Raw genomic sequence first — 27,862 nt, forward strand, 5'->3', positions numbered from 1 at the left:
ACCCCTCATCCAAGTGGGACACACATAATGGATGGGCTGGATTTGTGAACCACATCTCAATGGGCCCAACAAATGATTATGAATGTTTTAATGGAGGGTAACCCCTCTCAACTTTTGTATGTGGTGTGGCCCACACAAGTCACGGATTGACTTGATTTTTAAGCCCTAGGCCCACCATGGAATGGTGCATCTGACTGATGGGGTAGATGTTCGACACACATCACGGTGGGCCCACACAACTCGACCTCATGGGAAGTTCCCATGAGCTCGACCGCATAGAACCTTTTCCTATATATATATATATATATATATATATATATATGACTCAAGAGATATAAGATTACTATCTCTTTCAAGTTACAACTTCAACTCTACAAGTCTACAATACAAGGCTAGAACTCCTATAAGTTACAAGGAAAAGGTTACAACTACAAGACAAGAGTACTCTCCCCTCCCTCTCCCCTACAAGTGTACAACTATAAAACTAGAACTAGATTCTCTCATCGTGTCTTCTTCTTCCCAATCTTGTTCTTTGAAACCCAAGTCTAATGACCCAGGTTGGAAGTACATGCACCATCGTAGTGCTACCGAAAAGTCTTCCATAGTATGTGAGCTTTGTGGGTTTGTAAGTGTCGGTAGCATTGGATAGCATAAGAAATACCTTACACACATTCCGGGATCAAATGCAAAAGCATGTCCCAATGTTATTCTGGCGATAAAAAAAATTCATGGAGTACTAAGAGAAACACGCTAGAAAAAGGAATGATGATGTGGTACTTAGAGATGAGTTCATGGAACAAGAAACATATGAACATATTGATGTGGATGGTGAAGTAGAGAAGAGTTCATGAAGCAAGAAAAATATGAACATATTGATGTGGATGTTGAAGTGGATGATCACTCTACCCCTACGTTGACTGGGCACTCCAAACCATTGACACCCAAAAGGTCTCTTGGGCATGGGCCATTAAATAGATGAGGTAAACAATGTCCCAATGACGTGGTTAACCAAAGGGGTAAAGGACCCGCTGAAAGAACACTAGAAAACCATTATAAAAATAAAGATGGGAAAACTGCAATCCGATATATGGCTAAATGGATATACCAAGCCAATGTTGCTTTGAACACCTTCAAATTGAAGAGCTCATTGTTGTCATGTGCGATCGTATAATCGCATACCATGGCTCAGATCACTTATGCCATGGTCACATGTGCCATGCGGTAAGCATGCCATGGCATAATGGCCAACAATCAAGTTTCTTGTAGATTGTAATAAGTTGCAAGTTGTAACTTGTATTGTATGCATCAACTCATCAAGATTCAAGTTATCAATACAATTTTATATATATATATGGGAAATAGTTCTATGCCGTCGACCTCATGGGAACTCCCATGAGGTCGAGCTATGTGGGCCCCACCATGATGCTTGTCAAACATCTACCCCATCAGTCAGATGCACCATTCCATGGTGAGCCACGGGCTTAAAAGTCAAGTCAATCCATGACTCATGTGTACCACACCACGTATAAAAGTTGAGAGGGGTTATCCTCCCATTAAAACATTCATAATCATTTTTTGGGCCCACCGAGATGTGGTTCCCAAATCTAGCCCATCCATTATGTGTGTCCCACTTGTATGAGGGGTCATACCAGGTTTCAAACACATCCAAATTTTAGGTGGGCCCCACCAAGTTCTTTTATATGTTTTAGACATGCCTTCATATGATTTTAGATGGTATGGCCCACCTGAGTTCCGTGCACGGCTGATTTTTGGCATATCCCATGATTTTAAGGGGACCCATCAAATGCACGGTGTTGATGTTCGACATACATCACGGTGGGGCCCACACAAGCTCGACCTCATGGGAAGTTCCCATGAGCTCAACCGCAAAGAACCATTTCCATATATATATATATATATATATATATATATAAAATTCTTAGTGTAACTTGTTCATTATTTAAATTTGTTTTGTTATATTTAATATAATATAACTCGACATATAGATGGCCTAATAGTCAAACTACAATGAAATAGGTAAATAAACCCAATCCAATCACTTGTAGTAATAATACTTAGTTTTTCTTACCTTTTTAGAATTTTTTACCATTTTTTTCAATTTTATAAAATAAAAAAAAAAAAAAAAAAAACATGAGCCTAAGCAATCGGTTATGCGATTATGCAATGGCATAAGCAATCAGCCCAAGCTGATAGCTTATACGATTTTATGCGATTTGACAACATTGGAAGAGCTTCAAACTAATGGTTGAAGCAATAGATCAATTTGGACCTAAACTAAACTCCCTTCATGATATGAAGCGGGACTTGCCTAAAAGCAAAGGTTGAGTTTGCTAGGAGCTTCATCATCGAATACAAAAAGGCATAGAAAACCTATGGGTGGACAGATAGGTATAACCGGACACTGATTAACTTTCTCATGAATTGTTTGGCTAGGACTTTTTTTCTTTTAGTTTGTTAATGCATTGACCCATTCTTACCAAGGTATTCCGTAATGGTAACGGTGGCCGTAGCGGCCACCATTGTTACCTTTACAATACGGGCTGTAACGGCCGTTACAACCACCCCCATAACAGTTGTTACGGTCTCTTTTTTTCTTCTATTGAAAAAAACCCGAAAAACCTGTAACGGGCCATTACGGGGGCCATTACAGCCTTTACGGGGGACATAACATGTCAAACAACCATTTAGTCTAAGAGCTTAAGCTATCAGAGTGTGGTGTGTCAATGTATATCAAGGGACCTTATCATTCCAACACCCCCCCGCACGTGCGGGGTGGGAACTCCGCACGGGAACATACTGACGAGGTTGGAGGGACACTCACACCATAAATAGGTCGGGCTTAATTTCCCGGTCCCTGGGCCAAACCTGATTTTTCTGACCCCTCTTGGGAGAATAATATATTAGCGAGGCATATTTGCTACTCTCGAGATTCGAACATAGGACCTTCCACTCTGATACCATGCCAAAGAACCATTTACTCTAAAAGCTTAAGCTATCAGAGTGTGGTGTGTCAATGTATATCAAGGGACTTTATCATTCTAACATAACGGGCCGTTACAGGAGCTGTAACAGCCTTTACGGGTCATTTTATCTGTAACGGCCGTTACGACCTTTACGACCCCATAATGTGTAACGGTTGCCACCGTTACCTTTACGTAACGTCCTTTACGGCACACCATGATTCTTACACAGCATAATTGTTTAAATTATTAGATAGTGCAGTTGAGAAAATACAAGAAAAGTATTTTGTCCAAGTTATCATAGACAATGAGCCTCCTATGTAGTCGTCGATCACCTTCTCATGGAGAAGGGATGTCATTTATTCATTTATTTTGAACTCCATATGCACGGAACATTGTATAGATTTAATGTTAGAAGAGATAGGTAAGTTACATATTAAAGTGATTGCTAAGGCTAGAGAATAATTGTATTTGTGTACAAACATGCCCTTCTACTCCATAACATGAGGGAAAAAACATTTGTAGAGAGAGAAAGAGAGAAGTCCATTCTCTCTTGATCCTTCCACATCACCCGTTTCATGTGTGGGGTCCACCTGAACAGCTCACATTGTCTCCCTAGCCCTAGTCTAGGGCTGATGCATGGCTTTCATCCTTCTCCTTCATCTCACATCAGGGAGAGATCTTCGAGCTTTAATGATCGACATCAACATACTTCAGTCATCAAATGCATTAGTCAAGGTAATTCTAGCCTTCGGATTTGCACTTTTGCATTCTAGAAACTGATGACACCTAAACAGGGATCCTTAGGTTAATTAAATTTGAATCTGGATTTTCAAAACTTTCATATTCCACTATGTTTTGAAAATCCTAATATATTCTATTTCTATATACATGTGAGCAAAACATAACCTAAATGCTGCTACAGCCTAGTAGAGGTAAATGGTTGCCTTAAGAGTTCAATAAAATATTACGAAAAATATAAATATCCACAGCGTTACATACAGTGCAACAAGGAAATGAGTAAAACATTTAAGCGAGAGATATGACCATAGTTATCAAGAAAGGAGAAATTCTTGTGTACCTGTAATCATATGTCAATGGCTCCCCAGCTTCTATAGATCGAGCCGCAAACACACCCACACGTGTCTCCCCATCAACTTGCCTATAAAAAATAAGCGACAAGAGAATGATTAGAAGCATATGCATGCAATGGTGACCAATATCTCTTTCAAGAAAGAAAAAAGAAGCTTCCGTATATTCTGATTGTTATGATTCATAAACATTCAAAACAAAAGGAAACGTAGCGGAACTTAAATATACAAACCATTTTTCTAGTTTACAGTTAGGATCACAACTATGGTTCAGAAACCGTGAAACATTTCCCTTGAACGTAGCATCAATAGTGAAGTCCTTTCGAATCTCACACATGTAAAAATTTTGATCGCCTCTATATTTCATGTCCCAAAGTCTTTGTTCACATAAGGTGTCATCAATGACTGAAATAATTAAAAAAACAAAAAAGGTATCATCAATAACTGAAACAATAAAAAAGAAAAAACTATAATAATCATTGAATAAATATTTGATATAACAATTTATACATCATGTCATGCATTGCCACTTGAAAGTGAGTTAATTTATGGGGGCTAAGTTCATCATCAGCGTCCTTCTTTTTTTTTAACGTTGATTCAGTTCAAATAATAAAGAGAATAAAAAAATATTCGAAAACAAAAAACTTATAAATACAACAGAAGGGACAATGCTAAGATGACTTCTTTTCTTTGGGTAACAACACGACATAAAATCAAATAAGAGCAATCAGGTAGACAAGGATTCCAACTTGTAAACAAACATTCAAATCAACGAGTAATCCTCAAATTATGACTTAAGCCAAATAAGATTTTGAAAATATACAAAACTATCAGTTCCTAGGTAATGCAAACTATATAGTCATAGCACTATGAAAAAAAAAAAATCACACCTATTTTCAGTTCCGACCATTCAATACTGAAACATGAAATTCTGTCTGTTTATGATATGTGATGGACACAAAGATTCAAGTACTTGAAAAGGACAAACAGTTCAAGATACAATATAGCTAATGAAACCAAAAGGGACCTGAATGTCCGTGCATGCATTTGACAGATAACATCATAGCCAGCTTGAAAAGAAAATCAATGGAAACAATTGCAAAAAGCATATAGAAAAAATAGATAGAAATCAACAGAAAATTAAAGCCACCTTCGCCAATATATTCTATTACAAAATCCCCTTTCTTGATAGATTCAGCTGCCTCCACTCCCCATCCACAAAATTGAGTCTGCAAAAGTTTTAAAAAATAAAAAATATAATATAAATTAAATTGCAAAAATTGAAAGATATGAATTGTGTATATAGAATAAATAAAGAAGTTCATCTGTGGTTGAACATCTCAAATTGTGATTTGAACAGAAAAGGCAGGATCATCACAAACCAAAATCCTTGTTTGCCACAGCATGGTTTAAAATTTTGTGAAAGTATGAAATTATGTACAAAACGTAAGGGGCATGTTTACAGTAACAGTAAGGCAAATTTCGTTGAGGGGTGGGGGGGAATGTGTAACAAGAGGAAATGATCACCCAATTCCATCCATCACAAAGCATTGCAAGAATCATTATCAATTACCATCACACCTAAATGGATTATAAAGAGCTCCTTGAATCACATCCATAGCAATCTAATCCTGCTTTATCGGATTCATAAGAATAGAGCAGGCTCAAGTAACCTCCATATGATGCTTTAGTCTTCCTGAATGACATCAATTTGCACTAAGCCAGGTTGCCATTAGAGCTGCCATCAAAATTAAGTTTTAACATATCAACTGAACATCACTCTTGCAAGCCCCTTTTGAGGTCATCTGTTTAGCCAATGGAAACTCCTTATATAGCACAGCTTGGGATCTAATCCTAGCTCTAATTCTCTCAATTGCTTTCTCAAAATTTTCCCCTTTACTTTTGAAGGCCTTGTTATCTTTCATTCTAAATCAACCATAATATCACCATGAAACAAGTTGAGACTATGAAATTCAACTTTTCACACATCTACAAGGAAGATGATGGATTCTAGCAAAGCTCAAGCAACACCAAAGAGGTTTTAAAAACCAGTCCCAAATCACATAACCACAAGGACAGTGAAGAAAAAGATGGATAATGATTCCCATTTTCCTCGGCACATGATGGAATCATTGAGAAATGCTCTTTTCCCTACTGTGAAGATGATCACCGATAAGCACCTTGTTTCTCTTCCACACAAGAAAGACCACTACCTCTGGATGACCCAACTCGTACCAAAACCCTAGCAATAGGAAAAGCCTCCCTTACAGCAACAACAACAACAACAACAACAACAAATTGAGAAGCCCCCACAGTTTCCAATGGCCTTGGTGCCTATACCTCCCTCTCTCGAGTATAAAAATGTCCATGACAATACCACAAAGGTCATCCAATAAGGCAGTTTTTTCACACCTAGGGAACCAATGCTTCAGCCACTTCGGCCATATTGAAGGCCAACTTGGTCATTTTGGATAAGTTGGAGGCACGAGTTATTCGATTGAGTAAAATCTTAGTTTTCCAAGTTTTGGGGCTTAGATTGCACTTACAAATTTTTTTACAATGAGAAAATTTCCTTCTTTAGCTTATGATTTGCAAGACATTCACTTGTTAATTTGGATAAAGAAAAAAAGTTACCGTTAGGGTTTTAGAGTTAGAGATGGAAAGAGAGATTTATTAAGAAGAGGAGCATCTAAATTTTCTTCTTTGTGGGTGAAGATGGGATTTGGAGGTTTTTACCACTTTGTATGTTCGATGAAGATTTTGGATGTTTCTCAGTTCTTTCAGTGATTTCATGGTGGTGTCACAAAGGAAAACGTAATGTTTGGATGCTTAAGGGCTGCATTATACATCCTTCATAATGTTTTCTTCTCACTTCTCTCCCAGCTTTTCTGTTAAGTACTTTCCTTTTTGTTAAAAATTACTCTCGCATGCCATCATGCTTGCCTCCACTGTCCTAGAGTCAAAGAAACTACATGAAAAAACCCAAGCTCTAGGTTTTACTCTTCTTATATCGTTGAAACCATGGGCTGTAGCAAAGAATCATGCCTTGTCATTTCGTTTTGCCTTTTCCCTGTCTTTCATTTTTTTTTTCCTTTTTTTTCTTTTTTGGGCTTCCTAAATTTTTTAAGGAAGCAATTGAGGTTTCATTATGTAACTTTCATGAAATAATAGTTATTGCATATTTTCATTGCTTTGTTAACTTGATTTTTTTTGAACGATTAATTTGATTATTTATTACTCTTAGACCTTTTCTAATTGAATTTAATTGGGATGTTCAACAGTTTTCTCTAATATCTTTTCAATTATATTTTCATTATTTTCTCTAATAATTTATTATATTTAGTAATTAATTTACTTTTTGTACATAATAGATACAAACATATTAGAATCAAGAAAATTGATTGGCTTCAATAGAGCGTAACCTTACCTTGACAACTTTAACCTTTTTTTCCTTGCGGAATGGTCTATTTGTGCACAACTCGGAGCAATAACAAGCCTTTGAGCAGCTGATAGATTGAACCCTATTGGATCATCCAATCAAGTAAATCCCACAGTAGTTTAAAAATATCCAACCATGATACATATACAACTGCTGGAAGTACAAAAAACCATGATGCATCCCCATGATATCAATGCATAATTATTAAAAACAAAAACTCCATGACATGTTGATGCAGGACGGTCTTAAACTAGAAGGCATGTGTGGGCATAGAAATTATCCAGCGACGAAATAAACTAAGCAAATCAATTAAAATATTCAACATTCCACATCATTGTAAAGATAATAACAAAGGAAACATGCAACGGTTGCAGACCATCATCACAATCCTACGGTACCGTATTCAAATCATGCATGGATTGGATCTGACGAGGGATGGAACTTCCTGATCTTGCATGGTTTCAATCCAACAATCAATGCAGCTTCTCTAGTCCAGGAAATCAAAGGATTTATGGAATAGGGATGGTTGGAAAATTTGAGAGGGGGTTGGGATCAATTCTCAAATTTTCAAGGTTAATAGCAATCAAAGAATACTAGGCATAAAAAAAGAAGAAGAAGGAAGTTGGAGGGCTAGAAATAGAATTTAGAAAAAGAGAAGAGATTAGGGGAAGAGAAGAACTTACCACAGAGAGAAATGGGAAGGAGGCACCAAGCTTTCAATAAAAAAAAACATAATTAAGTTAAGGGTATAAAACACCTTATTTATAAAATTTAGATTTAAAAGAAAATGACTAAACTACCCCTATAACAAAAGGGGAAAAAAACGCGTGAAACAAAGCTTTCTAAAAAAAAAAATCCCGCGAAACAGATCAGTCTTCTAACTCATCCTACACGTGTGTCCTCCTAATGTGGGGCCTTCAATTAATCCATGGACACGTATAAGGTCTTCAAAATCCTCATTGGTTGTGCCACGAACCATCTTCGAGCCATAAAGATGCATTCGTCAGCCGCCTTCGTCTTTGATAAACTTTGAAGGGTCTAATGTCCTCATCACATGTGATACAGATTAAACAACCAGGATACTCCTATTTGAGAGGTGCATTGGGCATCCACAATGTGGGGCTCATTATATTAATGGTTAGAATCAATATTGTCAAAATCGTTATCATATCACAAATTGTGATAGGGGTTGAATCGTATCATAAATCGTAAGATTTTTTATGATTTTCTTAAAATATGAAACATATAAATAAATAAAAACTTCAACACTATCATGAGATGGTATTACTTAAAAGATTTTATCTTTCCTTTTTTGTGTCTTCAATAAATTTTCTTTAAAAAACATACAAGGATCCTTTAATAATTTATATTCTTGTTACCATTCTTGAATGTAGAATCGCATTCGAAAAGTGGCATTTGATTCCATACACCGACGAAAAGATATTTCAATTTCCAACCATCATTCCACGAGACACACACACACATGCATGTCAACATGATCGTAACCATCCATAAACATTCCAGATAAGTCATACATCAATTTGGTGTTTCGACCGGGTAAGAAGTAAGAAATGATAAATAAATAAAAAGCTCTACGATTTAACATTGAAGAGAATATATATCATTTAATCTCTTAGAAGGAACAGAATAAAATAATTTACCTTTTTTAAACAATTCTTTTTTTTTCTTTAAAAAAAAAAAAAAGGTTTTTTCTAAATGATCCTTGAAGCCCCCACCAATTTAAAAACATAAAATGAAAGTCGAATGAAGCTTAAAATAGAAGAAAACAAGTATAATTTGAATCGTAAATCGTAGGATTCATATAAAAAGGGATTCAAAGGTGGGATTCAAATCAATTTGCTTAGATTCAACTCAAATCCTAAATCATAGGATTTTGACAACACTGGTTGGGACCACTAAACCATGTGCCCACTACTAGGAGCTGGAAACCAGAGGTAACAGTGTATATTCCGGGGTGGACCACTGCATTTGGATGGCAGAATTGACCATCTCGACATGTAAACAAAGTGGAAAAGGAAAAAAAAAAAAAGATGTATATTACATGGCATACAACTGATAACATAGGAAGAACAGCATATTTGGAGCACATTTTGCAACATAGGCGTGAAAGGAAGCAACAGATATTGATACAATAGGGTTTCCTCTCAACATTCCAAACTCAAAGTTCAATCACCAGGATCATTACAACTAACAAGAGATGTGTGACTGCTAAGAGATGAATCGTAGTAACACATTACAATCAAGTGAACCTTATCTTTGTTTTTTGGTAAATGATGAATTATATAAAAGACAATATGAAAAACATAACAGAACTATCCAAGTTCACAACATTTACAATAGTGGAAGGCCCCTAGCAATTCCTGATAGTTCGACACAGTAGACTTAGCCAAATGTCTGCTGCAGCATTAGTTTCCCTCACACATGCCTGGCCTTCCAGTTGAGGATTGCTCGAGGAGGCTTCTCGAGTTGTTAAGAAACAGATTTCTCTTACATCCAAAGCATTCCTGATTCAAAAGAGCTTTGATTGTAAGAGTTGAATCCCCCACGATTTCAAGGAACTGGATGTTGACTTTGCAGCCAGCTTTATGCCAAGGAATATGGCATAGCATAGCATAATTCATTGTGCAGTCAAACCCATATTGACAACTGCTGTGAATTTAGTAGCAGCATTGTGAACCCAACACTGGTCCAGTAGCTGTTTGTATCAGTGAGATTTTTTTTCATTGGGATCAAAGCTATATTAATTCTGTTTAATTCCTTCAGCACATGAGTAGACTTGAAAATTATTTTAACAACGGTACAAACTGGAGGCCCACTGGAGGCCAGCATTTCTGATAGAAAATGTTAATGCTGTCAACATCTTTCCTTTTGTGAGTCACTTGAATGGGCCCTGAGATCTTTAGGCTATGAATCTTATGATAGGATCCTCTAGTGAGTGTAATAATGTAAAAAGGGAGGGCCTACCTCTTGACCAATTCCTCGAAGTCAGAGGAAGAGCTCTCATCTAATGACCCTGAACAAGGAGCTGCTCTTGATGTGAGATCAGCAGCACCAGAAAGAAGAGAACATTGGACGCCCCAGAACAGCAGCCCCAAGATAAGCCTTAGAGAGAGAGAGAGAGAGAGAGAGAGTTCGAATTGTTTCCCTAACTTTTTTTCCCATAAGTTTTGGGAGGTGATGGGCCATCCATGCAGCTGTGAAGGATTTTTTTTTTCTTTTTAAGGAAGGATGTTTAGGAAATCAACGCAACCTTAATTGTCCTAATTCCCAACGGTGGAAGGAGCAAGGCAACTCAATCAATTCAAGCCAAGTTGTTTGCGCAACACGGTTTACAAGACTTTCAGCAAAACCACGGCAAACCGATTGAGGCTCATTCTTCCAAACATTATTTCAAAGAGTCAAGGGAGGCAGATAGTAGATTTTTTTATTTTTTTATTTTTTTTTTTGGGGGGGGAGGGAGAGAGAGATAGAGAGAGAGATTTTACAAACAAAAGTTTTCAGTCAGCTACCTCATTAATCTAAGTAATTATCATTGGAGTACTATAGACACCCCACCTAAATCACAAAGACAGTACTCATGAACCAACTGCCAAAGTCTCGATAAACCTGCACCTAACCTCCATAACCAACGTTTGAAAGCCAAGCAAGTACAAACATAGAAACCCTAGCTCGTCCTGAACTAGGCTACCAGACCCAATCCTGAGATTACCAACCCCAGGCTCCTTGACATGGACACTTAGGTAGCCACTCCTAGAGCTCACCCCTCAGACCCGTCCTAATAAAACTACACCTACCCGCCACAGGAACCTTTGAAAGCCCAAAGAACCGTATACCAAGAACATCCCACGCCCCAAAGTGGCAAGCCCCACATATGTACCCATAACCCTCATTTCCTCAAGATAAGACAAAGGGGTCGGGGGTTGTTGCTCGGGCGGCATTCACAAGTAGCTTCCGCATAGATTTCTTAACGTCGGCTTGGGTCGGCCATGCAAGCAAGAGTTGGTGGGTTGGGTGGGCCCCACTATGATGTTTATGTGAAATCCACCCCGACCGTCAGGTGAATCACCCCATGTTAGGCCCATGGCCCAAAACTCAGCTCCATCTGTGATTAAAGTGGACCACAATTGAAAAAAGTGTATAGGGCAACGCTCAACCTCTAAATTGTTTCCCTTGTTGTGGCCCAACTAAATCACCGATGGGGTTGATTTTTGGAGCCCAGGACTAAATGATGGTGTGGCCTCTAGTGCTTGGAGTGAATTTCATACAATCATCACGTTGGGCCTTATAAAAATCAAGCGTGGAGGTTTCTCTCCTAACTATTTCCTTTGGTGTGGCCCACCTGAATCACATGTCAGCCCGATTTTTGCCCTAAGCCTAGCATGGGATTACACTTCTATTGGTTAAAGTGGATCTCACATACACATCATGGTGGGATTGCCAAAAATAAGGGTAGGCATCCCATAAAATTCCATTTTTAATATATCAGTGGAAATCTCCTTTTTATGGAATAATTGGGAGATGGAAGCCTGCCTATGATTTTTTTATGAGGCCCACCATTATGCACATGCGAAATCCACTATGACCATTAGATGTGTAATCCCATGTTAGGTCTAAGGCCAAAAAATCAAACCACTTGTAATTCAAGTGGGCCAACAAAGGAAATAGTTCGGAGAGAGGCATCCACCCTAGATTTTTACAAGGCCAAGTGGCCAACCATGATGATATGAAATTCACTCCAACCATTAGAAACAACACCAAAATTTAGGCCCAAGGCCCAACAATTAGGCACATCCGTGATTCAGGTGATTCACACGGTAAGTTGGTACAAAAAAGTAAAATAAAAGGGAAATTTAAGAAAAGATAAGAAATATGAGGAAGGAAGAGAGGAGAGGAAAGGATAGGAACGATTACCTGTTCTAGCCTCCACACGTCCTCCACTTATTTTTTATTAGGGTTGGACTAAAAGCCAATGATAAAATTACAAATATCCCCCTCTTGCTTAAGCAAAGACTTAAATAAAAACCAATGATGAACTTACAAATATGCTCCTCTTGCTTAAGCAAAGACTTAAACATAACCTATGAGCCCAAAAACATTGTTAAAACCCATATATTAAGCCCAATTAACATTCCAAACACCATCAGTCAACTTTTGATAGATTTAACACTCCCCCTCAAGCTGAGTAATAGATATCTTGAATGTCTAGCTTGGAGACGAGCTTTTCGAACTGAGACTTCCCAAGTGCTTTGCTAAATAAATCTACAATCTGATCATGGGATGAAATACAAGGAGTGTTGATCTCTTTTTGAGATATCTTGTCTCATATGAAATAGCAATCAGCCCCTATATGCTTCGTTCTCCCATAGAACACTAGATTATTGGCAATATGTATAGTAGTTTGATTAGCATAGTATAAAGGCATTGGAACTTGTATTAAAAACCCCAATTCTTCAAAAAGAGATTCCATCCACAGAAGTTCAAAAGTTGTGTGCGTCATTGACCTATATTCAGCTTCAACACTCGACCTGGCAACCACGTTCTACCTCTTACATTTTCATGAGACTGTACTACCACCCAGGAAGGTGCAATAACCCATGGTCGACCTCTTACCATCACTTGACCCTATATAATTTGCATCTGAATAACCAACTACCTATAGATGACCATGAGATTTATATAAGCTACCCTTCCATGGTGTACACTTTTAAGTACCTAAGGATCCTCATAATTCCTGCTAAACGTGGTGCCCTAGAATTTTGCATAAACTAGCCAACTATACTAACTATTGCATAAACTAGCCAACTATACTAACTAAAAAGGCAATGTCAAGCCTCGTGATAGGCAAATAGATGAGCTTGCTGACGAGTCTCCTATATGTACTAGGACCTACTAATGACTCTCCTTCTTCAGGTTCAAGTTTGAGGTGAGGGTTCATCAGTGTATCTACAATGCCCAGAAAATATAGAAGAAGACCAAGGACTTTTATTTGAAACTAAGTTTGATGATACGACTTTAGCTTTTCAATCCCTCCAAGTCATCACATGTCATTATAATATCATCCACGTACACTACAAGTACTGTATAGCTAGAGTTAGTATGCTTTGAGAAAACCGAATGATGTACTTTACTCCTCTTCAACCCATACGACGCCACCACACTGTTAAACTTCTCAACCCAGGCTCGTGGTAATTGCTTTAACCCATATATAGATTTACTTAACTTGTACACTTTAGAAGACTCCCCCTAAGCAACATAACATACTCAAGAGATTGCTCCATGTAAACCTCATGTAAGTCATTATGCAGGAACCCGCTCCCTGAATCTGGTTAAAAAAGAGGCCAATCATGATTTGGAGATATTATTATAACAACATGAACCAAATTAAGTTTAGCCACCTTTGAAAAAGTATCCAGATAATATACTCCATAGATTTGAGTATACCCAACCTGGCTTCATAACGATCAATTGATCCATTAGGTAGAAACTTTATAATGTAAACCTATCTACACTTGATTGGTGTCTCACCCAATAGAAGATCAGTTAGTTTGCACATTCACTAGAATATATGGCTTCCATCTCCTCATTCATAATCATAACCCTTTTTTCCAATTTTCATCCAACAATGCCTCATGTAATGACGGGAATGGAGACAGCATACAAGATAAGAGCAAACTTAAAATAATTTGTAGACAAGTGGCTAAAGGTAACAAATTAGAATTGGGTGAGTAACATAAGAATGTTTACTTCTACGAACTACAATAGGTCGATCGCTAACAACCTCAGGAAACTCAAAAAGGAGTAAAAACCTCAGTGAGTGTAGTAGCCGATTATGTAGACTGAGAAGAAATGGCATGTAATACTTGGGTTTTTTTGCTCCTTTTTTTTAAAATATGTCCGCATGAAATCCTTCTGAGGTGGTAGCAATCCAATGTCAAATTTTAAAGGGAATACATTAGGTAAAGGAACTTGCACAAATTTGGCTTTAACAGCATGTTCATTTTTAACATAAAATGGGACGTTTTTAAAAAGGTAACATCGGTTGTCACAAAATGTTTTTAAGTGAAAGAAGTAGCATTGATGACTTTTTATAATATGAGAATATCCCAAAAAATGCATTTAACTGAACGAGGTGCAAGTTTATAATGACCATATCTAAACATATGAACAAAACAAGTACAACCAAACACTTTGAGAGGAGAGAAAACTGGTCGATCAGGAAACAATAATGAGAATTACATTTCTCATCTAAAACCGACGAGGGCATCCTATCGATCAAACGAAGCACAATAAGGACTGCATTGCCCCATAAAAGTTATGCGACATTCATTTCTAATAACAAAGCACAAGTAACTTTAATTAGATATATATTCTTACACTCAGCCACCCTATTTTGTTGGGGTGTATAAGTACAGGAGGTTTGATGAATATACCCTCACTTTGTAAATAGGTATGAAAATCCTGTGAAATAAATTCCAAGGGATTATTCAATCTAAACACACACAACTTTGTAACAAACTAAGTTTCTATCTCATTGTGAAAGTTTTGAAATACATAAAAGACTTCTAACCAATGTTGCACTAGATATAACCACGTCATTCTAGAATAATCATCAATAAAGAGAACAAAGTAACTAAAAACCCAACAAACTAGGGACTCAAGCTTATCCCCACACATAACGATGAAATAATTTAAACGAAGCATTACTTCTTCAATCAATTCTAGATCAGAAGCTCTATGATATTTACTCAACCGGCAAACTTCACATTCTAACTCGACACGTTTAGAAGCGATGAAACGAGAGTCTATAGTTTAGGGGATATCAAATAATTAAATTTAATTCTTCTTGTAAGAAATACATCTTACTGGCGTGGCCCATTGTAATAATTTACACCGTTAAGTTTGGTCTTCAACTCAAATGGAGGTAAAAGACTATTCTTAACGTCACTCTTGGTGTCCATATTTAGGAAAGAAAAGGAAACAAACACACAAGAAAGAACTTGAACTCACCTAATACTTGCTTCAAAAGAGCATAAATCACAGATCTCCACCACAAGTACAAACCGATTGATAATGAATACGAAAAAATGGTACACATTCATTCACGACTTGTACACTCGCACTTGATCTTCAAATCTGGCCATAAAACCATCTTATTTAATTGTATACGGAAGTGGGCCTCAAGTACACTCACAAGGCATAACTACACAACCCACCATATCGTGGTAAAACAACAAAAAAGGTGATTTGTGTAAATCATCACCCAATGATTTAGGTTTTCACTTTGTAAAAACAAAAACAAAAACGAAGAGGAAAAAGAACATGAAAGAATATGGGAAGAAACGAGGTACTAGATCTATTACCACTCTAATACCATGTTCTTGAGAAAGATTGAGATGGAGAAGAAGGAGAGAGAATATGAAGAGAAGCAAATGGAGAAAAGAGGGCACAATAGGGTGTGATGCCCCTAGCCTCTCCTTATTTTATTAGGACTTTCATAATAAATGTGAAAGTACAAACATACCCCCATATTTAAGTTATTACATCACATGAAACACGACCCACGGACTAAAACTCTACTCTAACATATCAATGGTGTGAGACACTAGAAACCATAGTACCCATGTAAAGTGAGCCACCCGTGAGATCATCACGCTCCAATAGTTCTGATGTATTGGAAATCTCAAGCCTTGAGATGTTTGAATAATTGTTTTGAATGTTTTCTATTTGGTTTATCAAGATTAGAATTCTTGTGAGAAGGTTTCCAAAATGTTTATAATATTTGCTTCTTTACTTGAACAAGTCGTTAACATTTCTATTTTATGTTCGTCTATAAATGATTCGGCAAAGTAAACAAATATGATTTCGCAGAGGTTGGTCTTTCATTTTCAAACCCACACACACAACTGCATTCAGAATAGTGACCCCAATATATTGCCTAATAAATCATAATTAGCAAATATTTCCTTTTAGAAATTATATTTGTGAGAGTTGAATGGCCAGCAGTTCTACACTGAACGGAACTATCGATACAAGGATATGCAACCAAGTGAAAACTTATTGCAAGCTAGGAGATAGGACTGTACTGCCAATGTCTGCACCTAGTTCTGAAACCAACATTATTTAACATTGGTATATAAAGGTAAAGACATCAATTTCCCTTTGCAATAACAAATAGTGAAGATAACTTTTAACAATGAATAAGAACTATGATACCTGCACACACAATCCTCAGAGCATGTACTATCAGCTTTGCAATTTGTGCATCCGACATCAGCATCTATGTCGCCGCGTTTCTTCTTAACAAGATACAGATCTTTTTTTCCCAGTTAAGAGTTGCCATGAAATGAAAGTAATTGGCATCCTAGACCCCTTCGTATCAAAAGTACAGCACTCAAATACAGTTTACAGCCCAAAGGTTCAATAATAAGTACCATAAAGCAATTGAGACTCCAAAATTTGCTCAAACTTCAAAGACCAAATATATAGGATACTGCGTCTGATATGCACATATGGATTTGGCTTCATTTCATTCTCCGTATTGTCCTTCCACATTAAGCCCATCTTAAATTCCTCATCAACGTAAGGGAGAGGCAAGCGGTGGAATGCTTCCTGCATAATTGAAATTTGTCAATGTTGTGTGGGGCATGCAGTAACTTGCATTATCCATAACTTTTTTAAACTTAACTGTGCTATTTAACTTGCATTTTCCATAACTAGTTTTTAAAGGTACATAGAGAAGAAGATAGCCTCTAGGCTTAAAAGTTCCATGTAGCCAGGACATATGCCTTACATATTTGGGCAGTTTTTATTATTTTTGTCTTCGCTGTCATTTTGGATAGTTCTACGCTAAGCTTTATGAATGGACAGCATTTGCACACATGGATAGTCCACTCAATCAAATATTTGAGGTGCAGTGTAGTTGTATTCTTTTTTCAAGGTGTAGTTGCGCGCTTTGCGTGCTTTTCTAATAAATTGCTGTTATCACTAAAAAAATTCAATCAAATATTGATGATATTTTTGAGGCTATCAAACAAATCTCACACCAAACAGATGATTCTAACCATCCAACCAATGGCCTATTAAATGGACGGTCAAGTTAGCTTAAGTAAATTGGTCTGATAATCAATATGAACTATCCATTTGGTGGCCCAAGCTTAGCTTGCTTATGCTTTCATAGATTCATATGGTCTATATACCATAACAATGCAATTTGCAGCACAGAAAATAGACAAATATGAAAGAAATGGCCAGTGTTTGGATGGTCGTGATTATTTGATTGCTGTGTGATGCCAAGATTAGCAGAAAATCCAACCATTTGAATCTTCAGACAGTGGTTGGTGCTCTAATACCAATTGATGCAGTGATTGGTAGAAAAACCAGCCACCCACTCCTCACACAGGGACTGGAAATAGAGAATGTGTGTGTGTGTGTGAAGCCACTCACTACAAAAGAAGAGAAGGTGAGAATCAACTAACCAGAAACAGAAATTCCAGATTTAAAAAATACTCCAAAAAAACTTACCATACTTTTATGGTTATCCTATTTTAACTTGTATAACAAGCCAATCCAACTAAGGTTTCAATAACTTGTGTAAAAGTAGATGGGTATCCTAGTTGGTTTAGCTTGTATAACAAAGTCCAACCCGCCAAAAAGTCATAGGCTTAAAAGAAAAGGAAGAAAAAAAAAAAATCAAAAGTAGTCACCTACTAGTGGAATTTGGAGACCTTAGGATCCCATGGATGACTAGAGAACCATAGTATTGACATTGTGAATTGAAAGCTTTAAACATTGAAATTTTAACCCCAAAATTGTCTATCCCAAAATTCAAGGATTTCGCTACTAAAGAAGGAAGAGATGAAGCACCCTTCTATGCATATCAATGCACGGTCTTTGCATTGTGGGAGAGGAAATCCTTAAGACCAGATTTCAGCAAATTAAATAAAGAAAATAAACCCTAAAGGAATTAAAATTGCAAAGAAAATATTTACCAAGTACCACCTAGGAAACTCCGATTTCAATGTCTCTTTCATTCAATCCAATGGAGGGTCCTGATTTGTGAATGCTCTCCTTGCAAGGCCGTGACTTGAGCTTAGGAAAGGAATATCAAATGAATCCTCCCTTTACAATCCAGAAGGGTTGAGGCATTCCCTTTATCCAAGTTTTGCTTATGCATTCATATTGAATAGACCATAACCATTTAAGTGTAGAGAAGCAAGATCCAAAGACCCTTTTCCTAGAGAAGAGAGACTTGTGTATAGACATCTAGGTGGGGTTTTGGTAAATCTTGAGAACTTTTCGGGGCTTGTGATAGGCAAGATCTGGCACTACCTAATAGGTTGAATGAGGGCATAAAATATTCTTGCAGTTACTTGAAAAACAAATGAAAATTAAGAGATAGAACAATGCATTGAAACAAGGTATCGGCAATTTCCCGCAAGTATTCACAAATGATAAAACTTTGACAACGCGCCCTTAATTGAGCCTAATAAGAGTCCTAAAATAAGTTAATCCATGCAAAACTAGGAGTTTGGAGCGAGACCCTCCTAACTTACTTCAAATCAATTAAATGATCACGATTGTCCAATTCAGTGAGTGTCTACACCAGTGTTTTAAATAGCATATGCTACGTAGCGTGCAAAAATAGTGCTTTTCCCCTAGGTTGTAACATGTAGCACATGTAGTGTATGCTACACTATACTCGGTCTTTTACAAAAAATATATAAAAGAAAATGTGTTATGTTGTTAGCTCATTTGTTGATGTAAAATTATGGTGGCCCATACTTCTTACACATGGCAATGGTGTGGAGCTATCCAAAAACCATATAAATAGTAGGTCCTATTGTAGAAAAAGAATATTTGTAGATATACCCATGTTAGACAATCTTAACCATTAATAAAAGGGCCTCCACGTGTACAACTGAGGACTTGTGACTATTGTAAATGGTGCAAAACTCACATTTTAGACAGTGTCTTAAAAGTTTAAAACACCTCTTTAAACCCTAATACTTGACGGCAAGCGCCCCTATGGCCCCGAATTCAATTTTTCGATTCTTGATCCACAAAACCATTGAAGAGGAGATTTTAGCTTACCAATCGGCCTTAAAAGGTCCATTTGTTGTATTTTCAAGAGTGTTGAAGCCAATGTGAAGGGAAAAGAAAAAAATCCCCCTTTTCACATCCACACAATTGTGGAGCTCAAGAAGTCAGTTTTTTATTGAATCTCTTCTCAAGCTTGATAAAGGCATGTTCTTGCCCCTTAATATTCTTAGTGAGTTGTTTTTCATTTCAAATAAAGATGTATGGTTTCTTTTGAGATTTTTTTCAATTTTTTCCTTTTTAGGAGGCTACCTCCTATGCAATGTTGTAGGATAGGATTGTTATACACATTTTTCTTGTGGGGCCTGTTGTGGTGTGTGTTATTGCATGGCATGCAACCCATCAGGTGGCCACCATGCTTTAGTGGAGGTGTGTGGGTGGTTGTGCATTGTTTTCTATGGTGTGGCCCACGTGATGGTTGGATAGTCTTGATTTTCTTAGGTGGTTCACAATTGGCCATTACTTTCTCTAGTGTGGCCCACAACCTAGTCTAGTTGGGTGGATGCATTTCTTTCCTTTTGGGGGGCGGCCATTATCGTGCTATGTTGTAGAATAAGGTTGTTCTACAATCATTTGTTGCATGGACCCCACTGTGGTGCACGGCATGGAAACAACTTGTCCATTGGAACATGCTTTTACTTGAAAAATGAAGCATCTTTAGGCTTAAATAGCCTATTTTGAGCAACTATGCGTAACAGATCCGGCCAAACCAAACAAAACTTTCGGTTGGACCAAATCAACCCGAAGCACTTTTCGGTCGAACCGAAAAAATGCAAAACATCATAGCGTGCAACCTGTCTTTCCACAAATTTTCGGTCAAACCGAAAATGAACTCGATTGAACCTAGAGAGGACAACTATGCACAGCAGATTAGCATAATCAAGGCATCATGCACAACAATATCCACCTTGACTTGCATTCTGCCAAGTCACTTTGAATATCTCTCGTGCAACCTCACACCTCGAGCGTAGACCGCTCCCTGCATTCTCCACCTGGAACACAGCTCCATCCACGCCCCTGTGCAACGGTGTTCAATCTCATCAATGGCAAGTGAGATTGATCAAGCTCAAGCAGTGCTTGAACTTCTCTGTGGTCACCGACTTTGTCAACATGTCCACAGCATTCTCGTTCATGTGAATCTTCTGAAACATAATTTCTTGAACTAATCAACTCATGTATCTTGTGGAACCTCACGTCGATGTGCTTGGCTCGTGCGTGATACACATGATTCATCACCAAATGAATAGTACTCTGACTATCACAATGCAACTGAATCACCTCTTGCTTCAACCCGAGTTCTCCTATCAGACCTTTCAACCACAATACCTCATTTGACGCCTTCGTCGCAGCCATATATTCCGCCTCGATTGTAGACAACATTATCGTAGACTATAGCATAGGTCTCCAATATATTGGTCTGCCTGTTAATGTGAAAACATATCCCGTAGTGGATGTCCCGTTGTCTAAATCACCTGCGTGATCCAAATCCACATAGCCTACAACTCCACCTGAAGCTCTATGTCCTCCAGTGTCGACTGTGCCCTTGAGATACCTGAGAATCCACTTGACAGCATTCTAATGGTCCTTCCCTGGATTCACCATGTACCTACTAACCACACTAACTGCCTGTGAGACATCCGATCTTGTGCAAACCATTGCATACATAAGACTCCCCACTGTGCTAGCGTATGGCACCCATGACATATCTAAAATCTCCTTCTATACTTGGACACGGTCTGGTTAACAACTTGAAATAACCTATTAGAGGCATGTTAACTGGCTTAGCACCTTCCATGGGGAACCTCTCTAGCACCTTCTGCACATAACCCCTCTGAGATAGCCACAGCTTCCTAGACTCACTGTCTATGTGTATCTCCATGCCTAGGATCTTCTTCGCAATGCCCAAATCCTTCATGTTAAACTCTTTGCTTAACAGAGACTTAAGCAAGAGTATCTCATTCTTATCATTTGCAATGATTAATATATCATCTATGTAAAGCATTAGTAGAATGTAGGACCCGTCCTCAAGTACCATGTAATAAACCCAGCAATCATACCCACACATGTTATACCTAATCTCCACCATGTAGGAATCGAACCGCTTGTAACATTGCCTCGGAGACTACTTTAGCACATACAATGACTTCTTCAACCTACGCACGTAGCCTTCCTTATCAAGCTCCTCGAATCCATCAGGTTGCCTAATGTAAATTACTTCCACCAAGTTCCCATGAAGGAAAGTTATCTTCACATCAAACTACTCCAATTCCAAATTGGATTCCGTTACCATCACCAGTAAACAGTGTATTAAATAGTGTGGTAGCGTAGCGTGTAGCGTACGCTACGTAGCGTAGCGTACAAAAAACGCTACGTAGCGTGCGGAATAGCGTAAATACGCAGTAGCGTGCGCTATCAGGGCTGTAGCGTACGCTACACATAAGTAGCGTGTAGCGTATATAGCGTACGCCTCAAGACTAACATAAGAATTTTAAAATAAAAGTCACTTTAGTTAAAAACTTGTTGTTAAATGGTGGTGACTGGCCATCTTTCCTTTTAAGTAGGTGGTGTTAGACTCATATTATAAGACTTTTTTTTAAAACTTAAAACAATACGAAATCGTATTAGGGCTTTTGAACAGCCCTATTGCGGTGCCGTAGCAGCCGCAGGTTCCTCATTTTCGAAGCTTTGATTCCAAGATTTCGAAGAGCCCTTTATCAAATCTGATTTTTGGAGTTCAATCGGAATTACAAGAGCATCATCTTGCTGGAATTTCAGAAGCATTGAAGCCCAAACAAGTGAGAAATCGCGTATCCCTCTTTTTGCAGCCGCGCGGAAACGTAACTCCCAAAAATCAATTTTCAGTTGATTAAATCTCTATTCAAGGTATGTTTTAGCCCTTTAATCTTTGTTAATGAGTTTTATTTTTATTTATACTGAAATGTTGTGTTATTTTTTCATTTTTTTTCAATTTTTTTTCTTTTTATGGGAGTTGTGGTGTCTATGGCATGGATTTGACTCATCCAACCATCACGTGGGACACATGCGTGGGGTCCACTGTAGTGTTCTATGCTACGGCCCACATGTGGGGGTCCTCTGTGGTGTTTTATGCCATGACCCATATGCGCGGCCATGGCCCACATGCGTGGGGTCCACTGTGGTGTGTGTATGGCATGGCCCACATGCGTGGGGACCATTGTGGTGTGAGTATGGCATGGCCCACATGCGTGGGGTCCACTGTTGTGTGTGTATGGCATGGCCCACATGCGCAGGTCCACTATGGTGTGTGTATGGCATGGCCCACATGCGTGGGGTCCACTGTAATGCATGTTTTTTTTTAAAGAATGTGACTTTTATATATTTTGCTTTTTTCTTACTATTTAATATTTATCATATTTTTCTTTTCTTTTTTTAATAAAAAAATAGAAGTATTGTGTAGCTTACGCTACACGCTACGGAGGGTTGAACGCTACGCAACACGCTACCGCTATTTAAAACACTGCCAGTAAAACCCTGATTGAGGTATGTTTCATGACCAAAGAGAAAACCTCATTGTAATTTACTCCTTCCCTCTATGAGAACCCCTTTGCTACAAGTCGTGCATTGTACTTTTCTCAATCTTTATCTATTAATGCTTCATTTTTCCTATAGACCCATTTACACCCTATAGCTCTCTTAACCTTTTGGAAGTTTCACCAACTCCCATGTCTGATTTCTGTATAGATATTCCATCTCCTCCACCAGGGCCGACATCCACTTGTCGTCATCCTTTCCAAATTTCGCCTCTTGAAAGGTGGAAGGATCCCCACTCCCTATGAACAATGCAAAAGACACAATGTCCTCGAACCCATATCAAACCGGGGCTCTAATGGTTCTTTTCTCCATGTTCCCGGCTATACATTCATGGGTATCCTACTGATCATTTTGCTTAGTTTCTTGCTCCTGTTGAATTTCGCCTTTAGTAACTGGCTCCACCTACACCGACAATTTCTCGATCGCACCATGTTTCTCTGACTTCTCTGCAGCTTCATCGTTGGCCTTCGATATTGATGCTTCATCGAAGATAACATCTCTGCCACCTTCTGTGAAATTGGATCCCAAAGTTTGCAACCCTTGACACATTTCTCATACCTAACAAAGATGCACTTCCTAGATTTAGGATCCATGTTCGACCTTTGTTCACTCTGCATGTGGACATATGCTGGGAACCTGAAAATCCCCAATCCTGAAAAATCAACGTCCTTGCCCGTCTAGACTTCCGCTGCAACCTTGGAGTCCAACGTTGTAGATGGTGATTGATTCATTATATGGTATGCCATGTTCACCACTTCTGCCCAGAAGCTCTTTGGCAACCCCACATGCAACTGCATACTTCTCGCCTTCTCCAATAGAGTTCTATTCATCCTCTATGCCACCTCGTTCTGTTGCGGGGTCCCTGGAGTTGAGAAGTGCCTTGTGATGCCATGTTCCTTGTAGAATTCCATAAATCTCGCCTCTCTGTACTCCATATCGTTTTCTAATATGAGACACTTAACATATCTCCCGGTTTGCTCCTCTACTTCCACCTTTCATTGCTTGAACCTGGCAAACAACTCAAACTTGTGTTTCAAGAAGTAGACCCAAACCTTCCTCGAGTAATCGTTTATGAAGGTCACGAAGTATCGTGCTCCTCCCTTAGACAGTACAATCGCCACCCCCAGACATTAGAAACAAGAGCTGCGATGATCTCTTCAAGCTCCATTGTATTATACCCATACAACATAGTGATGAAATGGTCATATGATGTGTGAAGCGATGCTAGTAGTATCATCAATTTATCTTCTTCATTGACCTTCACTCCTAGCCTTAACAACTCACTACTTAGCTTTGTAAACAAGTTCGTGTGCTCCAGGAGATCTAATCCTTCCTTCGTCTACACCCCGAAGAGTTATTTCTTCACAAACAACTTATTTGTTAGGAACTTCGACATGTATAGGTCTTCTAGCTTCTTCTACATCTCTATGGGAGACTTCTCATCCAGGACATTGTACATGACATCATCCGATAGACATAAATGGATGGGGCTTATAGCTTTCTCCCCGAGATCGCTCCAGTCATCATCCGATATCTTCTCCAGTTTCATCTCCAACAATGCCCTGCTCAACCCTTGTGAAACTAGAATATCCTTTACCTTCCACTGCCACAAGCTAAATTGTCCTTCCCATCAAATTTTTGTATATCAAACTTCAATCCTGACATCTTCGTTGAATTCCCAAAACATCCTTAAACATAACTCTCTGATACCACTTTATAGGGATTCAGACCCCCCAACAAACCCAGATCAACCTTAGGTATTAAAAATTTAGATATAATACCACCGTCAATCTTATTCGCTTTGCGAAAGCACATACAATGAAGATGAACAATTGAATAAAGCAGAATAACCAATAAAGCAATCACACATAACACAACGATATTTCACGTGGAAACCCCTTGCGGGAATTAAAAAAAACCACGGCACAAAGTGATAGAAATCCACAATAATCAAAACTTTAGAGTTTACACCAACTCACCTTATTCGATTACAGATGTACCTAATCTCTCCTTACAATGCACAACCCTAGGAAACCCTAACACCTTGAGAATAACCCTTCCCAAGCTCTTATTAACATTGGAAACCCTCTCACCTCGCAAACCCTTGCCCTTATAGAGAAAACATTTGTAATGATCAAAGCCCTACTCATGGATTAGGCTTAAATAGCCCGATTTGCGCAACTTTGCATAACAAATCCGGTCAAACCTAACATGACTTTCGATCGGACCAAATCAACTCGAAGCACTTTTCGATCAAACCGAAAAAATGCAAAGCGGCATAGTGTGCAACCTGTCTTTCCACCAATTTTCGATCAAACCAAAAATGGACTTGGTTGAACCTAGACAAGACAAATATGCATGGCAAATTGACAGAATCAAGGAATCCTACACAACATGGTCTCTCGGGGTTTTTTGGCCAATGCCTTAGTTGTATATCCTTTTATCTTGCAATCATGATTATCTTCCTTCTGGCTTTGTGCTTTTTAAGAAAATGCATATGCTCAAGGAGAAGCTAAAGAAGTGGCATCGGGAAGTTTTTTGCAAAAAGGAGTTGGAGATGTCTTCCATTCTAGATTAGATTCAAGCTTCCATTCTAGATCAGATTCAAGCTTTAGACATCTAGGGAGGAGAACCTCCGTTAGATGAGGATTTGACTCTTAGAGGTGAGTTGTCTTCAGACTATGCCTCTAGAATTAAGGAAGAAGAAATCAAATGGCGCCAATGCTCTAGAGATGTCTAGCTTAAGGAAAGTGATAAAAACACCAAATACTTCCACAGGGTGTCCAATGCTAGAGCGAGGTATAATATTGTCTCTTCCTTACTTGTGAATTGAGTTCGCCTTTCTAATCAGAATAATATCTCGTATGTTGTGGTTAATTTTTACTCACTCCTCTCTTACGAGGGCTATGACAAGCCCGTCATCAATGATCTTCCTTTTGCTCAGATTTCCCCAAAATATAGGGATTCCCTGAAGAAGCCTTTCCCTTTAGATGAAATCACGGCAACAGTTTTTTACTTAACAAAGGATAAGGCCCCTAGTCCTGATGGATTTTTGCTTACTTTTTTCCAATCTTTTTGGGATCTTATACAGTAGGATGTTGTTGCGTTTGTCCGGGACTTCTTCCTTACTAGTCGAATCCCATCGAAGATGGGATGTTCATTCATATCTCTAGTTTCTAAGATAAAAGGTGTTGAGAGTTTGAACGACTTTCAGCCAATTAATCTAATCAGTAGTTATAAAATTTTGGCTAAAACTCTAAGCTCTAGGATTAGGCTTGTCCTTCCCAAGGTTCTCTATCTTCCAGAGTGCCTTTGTCTTTGGGGAAGAGATTTTAAAGAGTGCTCTACTGGCCCACGAATGCATTGATTCGTACCATCGTGCAAGCAAAAAAGGTACCCTTTGTAAGTTAGACTTGGAGAAAGCGTACAATCATATCAATTGGAACTTTCTACACTATATGCATTCTCAACTTGGGTTTGGGAAAACTTGGAGAGGATAGATTAGGAATTCTGTGTCTTCGGCTAAATTCTCATTTCTTATTAATGGCTCTCCCTTTGGATTCTTTAAGGCTTCTCGTGAGCTTAGGCAAGGGGATCCTCTTTTCCCCTTCATATTTATTGTTGTCGCTGAGTTTATTCAAAGGGTTTGTTGTGGAAAACTTTCTTAACAAAATTAACTATCTTCAGTTTGTTGACAATATGCTAATCTTCTATGAACCCTCCGATCCAATAGTTATCTTGTCTTGCCATGACTATCTGTTGGTTTGAGGTTGTCTTGGGGCTTAAAATAAACTGTGCTAAAAGTGAATTTCTGAGTATTCACATGTCTGATGAGGAAGTCTAGGGTCTTGCTTCTGTGTTTGGTTGTCGTGTGGGACCCTTCCCCTCTAGTTATCATGAGCTTCTTCTATGTGTAAGAAAGCCCACTTTTTACCTCTGGTATATGGTGTTGAAAAGGTTAGAGCGTAAGTTATCTCCCTGGAAAGGTAACCTTTTATTGTTGGCCAGCTCGCTCTCTCTCTCTCTCTCTCTCTCTCTCTCTCTCTCTCTCTCTCTCTCTCTCTCTCTCTCTCTTTTATGTTTTTGTTTCGTTGCCCTAAATCTATTCTTTTGAAGATTGATAAACTTTGGAGGACCTTGTGGCAAGGTGGCTCCCACTCAAGGAAGTTCCCTCATCTCAAGTGGGATGAAGTTTGCAAACCAATCTCTGAGGGAGGGCCAAGTATTAAGCATCTAAACTAAGTAAATTCAACCCTCTTAGGTAAGTGGATCTGGCGTTTCGTTTTTAATGATGATTCTTTGTGGAAAAAGGTTGTTGCGGCCAAGTATGGTGTAGAGTTAGGTGGGTGGCGGACAAAGAAATCTTCCATGTACAGATCCTTTGCCCTTTTGGAAAGAGGTGGATAAGATAGTTGTTATTGTATTCAGCGATCTTTCCTTCTCGTTGGGAAATGGAAAAAGAGTAAGATTTTGGTCTGACCCATGGTGTGGGGCTTCTACTCTCAAAGACTCCTTCCCAACTATAACTAGGCCATGCCCAAACCCTAATATCCTAGTTTCTGAGCATTTCTCCTAATTCAGATTGGGTGGAGTATGGACTCATCCCTTTCAAATGAATCTTAAGTAGGAGGGATTTGTTGAGTTAGTCATGCTTCTTTCTCGAG

General features: G+C 38.5%; 1 protein-coding gene across 2 annotated transcripts in view; it reads right to left on the reverse strand.

Annotated features, from left to right (window-relative positions):
- The window catches only part of LOC131256892 (histone-lysine N-methyltransferase ASHR3-like), a 53,762-nt gene that overhangs the window by 19,925 nt on the left and 5,975 nt on the right, over nt 1–27,862 (reverse strand). For both annotated transcript variants that reach the window (XM_058257979.1, XM_058257978.1), the window contains 6 exons: nt 17,024–17,141; nt 16,746–16,845; nt 7,500–7,593; nt 5,223–5,301; nt 4,306–4,477; nt 4,063–4,143 (listed from right to left, as the gene is read on the reverse strand). In XM_058257979.1, coding sequence (XP_058113962.1) covers nt 4,063–4,143; nt 4,306–4,477; nt 5,223–5,301; nt 7,500–7,593; nt 16,746–16,845; nt 17,024–17,141 — 644 coding nt within the window. The remainder of the gene's footprint in view (nt 1–4,062; nt 4,144–4,305; nt 4,478–5,222; nt 5,302–7,499; nt 7,594–16,745; nt 16,846–17,023; nt 17,142–27,862) is intronic.

The sequence above is a fragment of the Magnolia sinica genome, chromosome 9, assembly GCF_029962835.1.
Source record: "Magnolia sinica isolate HGM2019 chromosome 9, MsV1, whole genome shotgun sequence".
Lineage (NCBI taxonomy): Eukaryota > Viridiplantae > Streptophyta > Magnoliopsida > Magnoliales > Magnoliaceae > Magnolia > Magnolia sinica.